The following is a 9,370-nucleotide window of genomic DNA, read 5'->3' on the forward strand; positions in this document are numbered from 1 at the left end:
TGGAGATTATAAATATTTTCAGGAAAGTGGGAACAATAGAGAGTGATCCATGTGTTTTGGTAAATAAATGGTAATATATATTTTGTAATACTTTTTGAAGGTCAAAATGTAAAACTGTATTTTCCAAGATTTGTATAAATAAATTCTAATTTTTGAGGGACTGACATTTTCGATGATGGGAAACTTTTCCTGTTTGTAAATTTAAATAATTTCTTTATGAATGAAAAAACTTTTCTGGTTTTTAACCTTTTTTTCTTTGACAGGCTCCTTCAGTCATTTATGCAAATCCCAAACACAATTCAATCACTTTAAGATGAACTAATCGATCAAAGATTTCATCTTAAGATCGACAATTCGATATCAGGACATTTAAGACCCTTTTTTAGGGGCATTCTGTTTGCTTTTGCGGTTGCCCGGTTAAATCCCTAATTAATATGCACTGAAGTCCTTACCCTGAAGGCTTTTCCTCCCTTTTTCCCAACCACCCTAGAATTTTTCAACCTCCTCCCCCTTTTTTTCGGTGCACTTTTTAATTACTTGTGTCATTATGGATCGGGGCACATGTTTAAACCGAACCGTTACAAACGAATACCGAACACTTGCAGCATAACTCTTAAATTTCCAGTTCTCATTTTCAATTCCCACGTTGCAGGGTTACGGCATTCGAAATTCGAATATTTCTCATATGCCACTGTCATTTATCAGGACATGAGGCTCATTAGCATATCGGGGCACTGGAGCGCAGTGCCTTGCAGGATCTGCTACCCTCTATGTTACACTAAAAAAAGAAAGTCCAGAAAACCATATAATGGGACAGATAGGATAGATAGATTGTTTTTTAAAAAAATGTATTTTCGAAAGTTCGTTTTTGAAAAGAATTGCTTGTTAATTGTAATTCTTGATTTCCAAAATATCGTTGAACAATTAAATTTTAAGAGTTTTCTAATTTTCAGAGAACTAAAGAGAACTAAATATTTTAAGTGCATATATGCAAATATTTCTCGTGTATCCTTGTTTCGCTCTCTATCTATCCATCAGACGGCGAGTCCTTTTGCATGCATGGACGCTTATGAAAATGAACATGATATTCCGATTCCATTCCACATTTTTTTTGTGGATCCGATGAATGTGCATGTTTGCTAGCCATTTACCATTATTTTTGAAACTCAATATGATATGCAAAACCGTTAGGCAGCGGATGAGAGCTATGGGAACTAAGTTTGATCTCATGAGGATTAATTTTACTATATCAACGAAAACATTTCAAAACTAAATACAAGCTGAAAAAAATAATTTAATTCCCAAGTACTTTCTTTTCATTGTCCAATAAAAATCACAATAATTAATTTGATTTTTCACAAATTTTCATATATATTTGCTTTATATTTAGATACATACTTGTACATATATAAAATCGCTTATCAACTCAACATTCGTACATTAAATCTATGAAAAAAATTGGGTTCTTAAGTAAACACAATTAAAAAATAAAGTAAAATGGGCAAAGGATTACGAACTACGACTGGCTCAACATTTAGCTCTTTATCAGGTTAACTATTTTGTGGTTGGGTCTTAGAAGGTTCTTTCGATTTGGTTTATATCACTAGATGACTTTCATACTCTTTCTGGTTCTTAGACTCATTTTGTTTTTAAGATTGCTATTTACACAATGACTCAGTCAAGGCTTGATTAAAAAAAAAAACTTTAAATATCTCTAGGGATTCGAAATTACTTTGGAAAGGTGTCCGAAAGTATGCAATAGAATCTTGAATTTATACTGACAGCACCTTTTGTTAAGGGATTCCGAAAGCTCTAGAGACTTGAGATAGATTTTGGATTTGGCTACATGGACAGATTGGTGGAGGTGCCATCGGATTTGGGCGTGTGTGCCTCCCACCAGTCGATGGCATCGATCATGCTCTCATCGGAGAGGCAACCGCCGGCTGTGTTGTTGGGCTGCTCCTGCTGCAGGATGTCGCTGAACTCCTTCTTGAAGCCGGGCAGCACTACGTTGTCGTAGAAGCTTACGGGTTCCTGGTCGTAGAAAGCGGGTAAAATGGGCGAGGATCCCAGGATTGGAACTTGCTGCTGCTGCTGCTGCTGTTGCTGTTGTTGCGGGGAACTCAAAGTGTTGCTGGTGTTGCTGCCGTTGATGTTGCCACCGCTGACGTATTCCTGTTTGATCAGTTGCTGTTGCAGCTGGGCGGCACACGCCTGCAAGAGCAGCTCGTTCGCGGCGACAGGTGAAACTGGCGAGGAGCAGGGGCTACTTGCCACCTTTTGTGGCACGGGCGATGATCGCGATAACTGCCCCGCAGAGGCAGCTGTTATTCCTGGTTGTTCCAGCTCTTGCTGTTGCTGGTGCTCCTGCTGGCTCAAATCGCCCAATAATTCAGCCGTTAGCAGTTGATAGGTATTGGTCCCCGGTATCCTGATGTACTGCATCCCATTTAGGGTGGTCAAGCTGGGCAGGAGATCGCTGGCTTGCAGGGGATTCAGATTTTCATTCTGATTCGGATTGGGCAAGTGATTCTCCACTGGCAAAGCTGGCTGACCAGCCGGCGGCAGCTGCTCCTCCATTTCGTAGTTGCTCAGGGAGTCATCGAAATGCTCATCCAGACCATCGAACTCGTCCTTGATGAACATGAAGCTATCGTCGCCGGAACCGGAACTATTGCCCTGGCCGCTGAGTGGGGGGAAATCGAAGCCCAGCAGTTTCTCCAGACTCCTGATGTACTCCACGGCCATGCGGAGGGTCTCCACCTTGGAGAGCTTCTTGCTGGCCCCCCTGCCCGCTCCCTGGGCCTCGAACGCCTCCGAAACTTCTTCAGGAATCTTGTCGCGCAGCAGGGCAAATCCATTGTTCACCTGCTTGACGCGATTTCTTTCCCGGGCATTTCTACGGGCCACAGCTTGTGGCAGTGGCAAACCCTTTCTTCCCGGGGTGCCCAAACTGGGTTCCGTTTGGATCTTACTGGGTTGAGTTATGGATGGGGTTTTCGGGGGCTTTTCCACGGCCAGTTTCTTGCTGGTTTTGCTCCTCTTGGCGGGCACCGAAGCTTTTCCCCCGCTGGGCTGCTGATTCTGCTGATTCTGTTTCTGGGACTCTCCCAGCGGTCTCTTCCTCTGACTGGGCACCGGTGTGGTATTGGTAGTACTTGCCACCGCACTCTGAACCGCACCCAGCATACCAAAGTCGCGGATCTTGCGAATAATGGTATTCTGATTGGCTATATGCTGTTGCAGGGCATTGGCGCCACTCTCGCTCAGAACATTGTGCACGGTGATCTTGCCAAAGGGCTTCAGGGTGGCCTTTAGTCCCGGACTGGGATTCTCCTTGGGATTCTCCTTGGGCGGTGGCGATGGGCTGAAGCTCAAGGCAGCCATGGTTTTCTCTCGTGGGAGGGAGGGGGAGCAAAACTTGTGTGGGTTGTGCGGGTGTGTTCCTTGTGGAGCACGGTGTTCCCTGGACGAATGTTGAAAGGTGACTGATGTAATGTGTGGTGTGGTTCTCGTGTGTCCTTGCTTCAGGACAGCTGCTGGCGTTCTGTGTCGCGTGCCCCGAAACTCCGAACTCGAACTAAAACGCAAACCCAACGGAAGTGACTTCGTTGACTGACACACACAATATACGAGGTATTCGAGGTCCTGCGTATCCCTTATGTAAAAGGCCTGACTTTTCATCCCCTAGACTGGGGTGTCTACTTCCCTCGATCGCTCACTCACACACACCTCTACCGTATATATCATTTAGAGTGCGGCTTTTGGGAAAACTAACATCTGATCGACTCGAGCCAAAAACTCCACCTGGTTTAAGGGTGGATTTCGCCCCGATACGATCTCTCTCTCCTTATTTATCGGGCACACAGCACAACACAGCGTGTTTATATACCGCCCCTCTCGATATATGCATATAATAATAACCATATATGTATAAAGTAATAAACATATATGGCCAGGGGAGCTTTGGCAGCCCTGGTCTCGAAGGTAAGTGTACCTGAGGATCTGCAGGGCAGTCCGCACCTTGGGTTCCCACACACAAACCTCATAGATCACGTAAGACTGCGGTTTTAAACTTATGCAATAATCTGTTTAGTTTAACTATTTGAAGAATAATATGTAGTATTCCTACCATATATAGTTTTTTTCATCACTCAATCACTTAAGATGTTCCAGACCCCCAGAAATTATTCCCAATCAACACAACCTCCAAGCATGACGACAATTAATCATCGAATCAACGACCTGTCAGTTCTACTTAACTTTCCACTTAATCGAAAGGCTGTCCCAGGACTATCTTTTGTAGAATTTCCCAGCTTCTGGCTGAAGAAAATAGAACCAATCAGGACCGGCATTGTGCAAAATCATTTGCCAATTGTCGGGCTAATTAAGGGAAATTAAAGAAGGCGAGAAGCAAGATCCTGGCGAAGTTGTTCGGCCATAAATCCTAATTAAAATTGACAAGATGCCGATCCAAATCCTTCGAGGGGTGAGAAAACACCCATCCTTTCTCTAGCTACTTATTTTTTTCCCACTTTGTCGAGCAGAAAAATCTCTGGCAATTAGTCTGGTGGGAAAATAATTTTACCAGTAGTCTAGTTCTTTCATCTTTTTTTTCTTTTCTTTTTTATTTTTGGAAGCTTAGGTCTGTCTGTGGAAACTAGTTTTCGGTGTGCTTGTGCTACAATAAACTTTTTTCGGTCCGGGTTCTCAGGTAGTTTCCAACAGACCTGAGTATATAGCGGAGTGTATGTGTGTGGTACTTGCTGCACAATTTATAAACTTGAGTTCACTTGAAAGGTTCAAGGAAACGGACTTGAGCACAGGATCATCGACGGGGGAAAAAGGGGTTCCCGCCAGAGTCGACTACCGGTTTTTGATCCAGGATCCCGACGATTCACGATCCTCGATCCCCGTTCCTTGTTCGCAAAATGCAGACAGGCTTCTCAAAGGAAAGGAGTCAACGATTGTGCGTACTGAGGAGTATTTTGAGTACTGAGGAGTCCTTGCTGCTCGGCGTCCTTTGTTGTCCTCGAGGCTTTGACTTGGTTGCGTCCCACTTTGACGACGCGACACGACACGCCTTTCGAGAGGCCGCCCCACTGCCACGCCCCTCGTGTCCACTGAGAGAAAATTATTGGGAAAACAATAAAGTGGGGATACGCTTTAAGCTTCTGTCCACGATGTACCATACTTGAATATAATATTCAAAAAATGTTTATACTAGAAATGATTCTAATTTGTTATGAAAAACTATTGATTTACTTAAAAGTAATTAAGCAAGCTATAAAGTTCTTAAAATGGGTTCTTGTGGCACCCAACCATTATTTGTAAGTTTAACTGAAGGAGAAATCTCTTTAATATAATATAAGGCATAACGTATAGCTTGCTGGTAAATCTTATTTCAATCGAAAATACAGGTAATATCTATTCTGAAAACAAAACACCTTATTAAGAATGGTCCATTTTTTATTTCAACCTTTTTTATAAACGATAATACATTTATTTTTTAATGTGTATCCAACTGAGCTTTATAATAAAAATAAAATAAAATAATAATAATCATAAATAAATAATAAGGAATATTTTTGTGTAGCCTTTTCAGCAACCCCCGATGGAATTATAATTTGTCTGATTCCCAACAGGGTTGAAAGTCGCATTAATGCAACTCGGTTCTCCCAAAAATTCACCGTTTCTCTTATTCACACAGATAGGTAGAGATATGTACAGAAATCTGACAATATCTCTAGGGGAATTTTCGTAATGACAAATATAGGGGGTATATTCAATATTTTGGGCAGTTTGAAATTATAAAATAATAACAAGACAATTCTATAAGGGCAAATGTGTTTATAGGGTGTTAAGTAGTCGATTTCTAAAAACGGTTTTTGAGCTCTTGATTTATGGTTGATTTTTTCGGGGAACCATTTGAACTTTATAATTAATATTAAGCTTTCGAAGCTATATTCAACCCTCTATGTAACAAATATCTGCAGACTCTCTCCCACTCTCTGAAAAACTAACATCCTGTATTCTAATCCTGGCATTCAATTTTTCAAAATTCCATTTCATTTTGACTTTCATCTTTGGCGGCTTGAGAAAATACAACAATTTGGGCAAACAAAAACTAATTTCGATCTTGGGATTGGCAAACGCTCCGATGGTTTCTGGTTTATTTGCATTTCGAGAAGGCAGCGATTTCAATGGGAAAAAATCCTGAATGGGAAATGGGAAAGGGAGCGCTGGAAATATGAATATAGATGATGAGTGAAATTTGAAATGGGAGTGAAAGCGGTGAGCAAACACATGGAAAGCATATACACAGATCCTGGGAGATCTCACGTCCCTTTTTTTTCGGGTTCACACTCGGCAATCGTAAATCAATCAGGCAAAGCATTCAAAGCACTTTGACTTTGATCCCCAGCCATCAAATTGGCTTGGCTTTTCCTTTATTTTTTCCACATCCATTCCTTGCCTTTCCTTTCCTTTCCCGATTCATTAAATTATTTTTGTGTAACCCGAGGAAGGCGCCGAGTGAATGGGTATACGAATAAGTAGTCCTGGGGCCCTCTCATGTCCTGTGTGTACTTGTCGTCGGCTCAAGTGGATCCTTCAGGATCCTTCTTCATTCGGCATCTGTGTGCAGTTGTGCGTTCATAAATCCAAAGGCAGCCTCTTGTTTTCCCATTTCTGTGTTATTTCGTTTCTGGATTTATGAGTGGCGGAAACTTGAAGGAACGGAAGTCTCGCTGTGGAAGTCCTCGAAATAACTTCGGGATCAAGCAGCCCCGAGAAAAAGTGACAGGACCCAGGCGAAGAACTTCACAAAAGAATCGCTCTGCGGGGGATAACAATTTTTGGAACACTGTTCAGGAATCATTTTTGATTTCCAAATAGAATTGAGAATCTACTAAGAGTTAACTTGGGATCTTAAAAAAATATTAAATGTTTAACAGTTGTAATGAAGGCCATCTGAAGGTCATCAATAACATTAAATTTTAACAGGATTTTAAAGCAAAGCTCTTTTCTGTACAAGAATCGATATAAACATTAAATTTAATGTTTAAAAAATTCTAAATAATTTTTGAAACATTATTCTCGAAAGTACTTTTCTTTTTTCCATTTTTCCAGCATTTTCCCACCAGCGGAAAAGTGCGACCTTCGGCTTGCGCCAAAAGTGTGCGATTGCGTCCAGTTTCAGTACCGCTTTTAAGAACAATGAAAAGCGAAAATTGTGAATTTCCCTAAAAAGTCGAATGCAGCTGAATGGAATGGTAAATTGTTATTGTGCGATCGCGCACGTGCCTTGTGCTCTACATAAGTGTGCGTGAGTGTCTGTGTGATTGTGCGTGTGTACTGGTATTGGTGCTCTACCTGGAACCCTATACACACGAAAAAAAAACCAGGACTTACATTTATGCTATAAGATGTGTTTAATATTTCTTAATTGAATGTTATAATAATTTACTATTGATGAAGTATTACCATCATAACCATTAAAATATTGTTTTCCAGTCCAAAAGTGATTTCTAAAATCATGAAATGAATCATCTATATAGTGAGATTTTTCTGTCCGTGTAGAGAACACCATGACCATGCGTATATATGGGACTATATGGTATCGGGGCCCCTTTGGCGCGCTTTTCGGGGGTTGACAAACAACAATAAATTACCCTCACCCTCGCCAGGCTACCTCTCCATCTCCCTCGCTCTCTCCCTCAACCGCTCCCTATTTTTGGGCCAGGTCCTGTTCCTATCCGATCCGATCCTGATCCCGATCCTGATCCAATCTGGGCATATATCGCTCGAGGCGCAAATGTGCATAAAAAGCGGTAATGAAAATTAAGGAGTACACAGGTAAAAAAATTCAGCAGAAACTCTTAAAGCTTAAATATTTATATTTTCGGATTCTATAGTTTAAATAGTTTTAGTAATTAAAACTAATTTAATTATTTTAAATATTTTTCAAATAGTCATAGTGTCAAATACATTATTTAGAATCTTATTGCTTTAAGATTTTATAGACTTAAACTTTAAAGTTAACATCCGTTTTTCCGGCAATATACTGATTTTTTTTTTGAGTAAGTCCTCATGGATTAATTTAGGTTTAAAATGTTAATTTGTTCGCGGTGCCAGGCGTTTTGGCCGCAGGACACCGACCGGTTTAAAAACCGGGCTCGTGGGTCTCCCTCGCATTTAGCTCTGTCTCCCTCTCCGCTAGCCCCTGCCCGCTCTAACGCCCATTGTTCCGTTTTATATAGAATATAGTCCGTGTATATCGTGTCCCGTGCTGGGGTCGCTGATCGCCGGCGATCCTGCATCGTCATCCTGCCGCGAAAAACATCTGCTCCTGCTGCACAGCAATCGCTCAACAGCTCTGCCTTTCGCCCCCTCTCTTTCTAGGGCTCTATGCCCGTCTCTTTCTGCACACACTGTCCCCCTCTCTCTTTTCTTTGATCAACCCCTGTGTCAATAGCAAATGTCCACCCGAAGGTCCTGGGCACTAAGTTCCGGCAGGATTAGGGGGTGTTTGCATTAAGGATCGCTGGTAACTTTCGACCGACAGCGAAAAAGCTGCCAGCAAATCGGGAATTCAGTCAGTGGGTGTTGCTCATATATCATTCTATATGGGCTCAATTTTTATACTGCCTTTTTACGATCCGTGGTCCTTAGGGTTTTATGTCCTTTTTTATACGCTATATGCTGTCATATTTCATCCTGCGTTTTTATTTTCAGGGTGTTTGTTTTCTTTAGTTTCTTTAGTTACGGGTTGTTTATGGGATCGTCAAGGTATGAATGGATCTATAAATTAATGGAATGACTTGGCTGGAATTTTCTATAATTTGTTCGGCTATTTTTTGAAAGATGTTACTTTTTTTTAATGGTTCTGAAAAAGATGAATCGACGATCTGAGATGGATCTATAAAGTAGGAAATACTCGGTTATTTAGTCCTGGTATAGTGAATTTCAAAAACCTCATGGCTATACTTTCTGAGCTATCCTTGCCTTGGCAGAGTATCGTAATGCCGCGAATAACGAAACTACCGATCAACCCCCTCGCTATAGAAATCAAAGTTCCAACTACAACCCACAGTTATGCATGGGTAGCTGTTACTTTTGCAATCCGATGATCATTTTCGAGGGTGAGTGCCCACGGATCAGGAGCAACAGGATTGCGACTAGAAATCGGAATTCCGCACAAACAATGGTGAACAATGGCCAAAATTAATGCGCAAACAATCGGGAATGAAATGAAAAATCTATTTGAATAACCGATTACATGGCGAGGGGGTAGAAAAAAAAAGCTTTTCATAAAACTTGTTGCCCGGGGGTGCAAAAAAAGAATAAAAACAGGGGGCGGGGCAGCGGG

The 9,370-nt window shown here is 41.5% G+C and overlaps 1 protein-coding gene across 1 annotated transcript; it reads right to left on the minus strand.

Annotated features, from left to right (window-relative positions):
• Positions 1-1,407: 1,407 nt before the first annotated feature.
• Positions 1,408-3,633, minus strand: ase (asense). Its single transcript, XM_036820181.3, has one exon. The coding sequence runs from the start codon at positions 3,385-3,387 to the stop codon at positions 1,843-1,845; it is 1,545 nt and encodes a 514-aa protein (XP_036676076.2). The 5' UTR covers positions 3,388-3,633; the 3' UTR covers positions 1,408-1,842.
• Positions 3,634-9,370: the final 5,737 nt, after the last annotated feature.

Source organism: Drosophila suzukii, chromosome X, assembly GCF_043229965.1.
Source record: "Drosophila suzukii chromosome X, CBGP_Dsuzu_IsoJpt1.0, whole genome shotgun sequence".
In the NCBI taxonomy this organism is placed as follows: domain Eukaryota; kingdom Metazoa; phylum Arthropoda; class Insecta; order Diptera; family Drosophilidae; genus Drosophila; species Drosophila suzukii.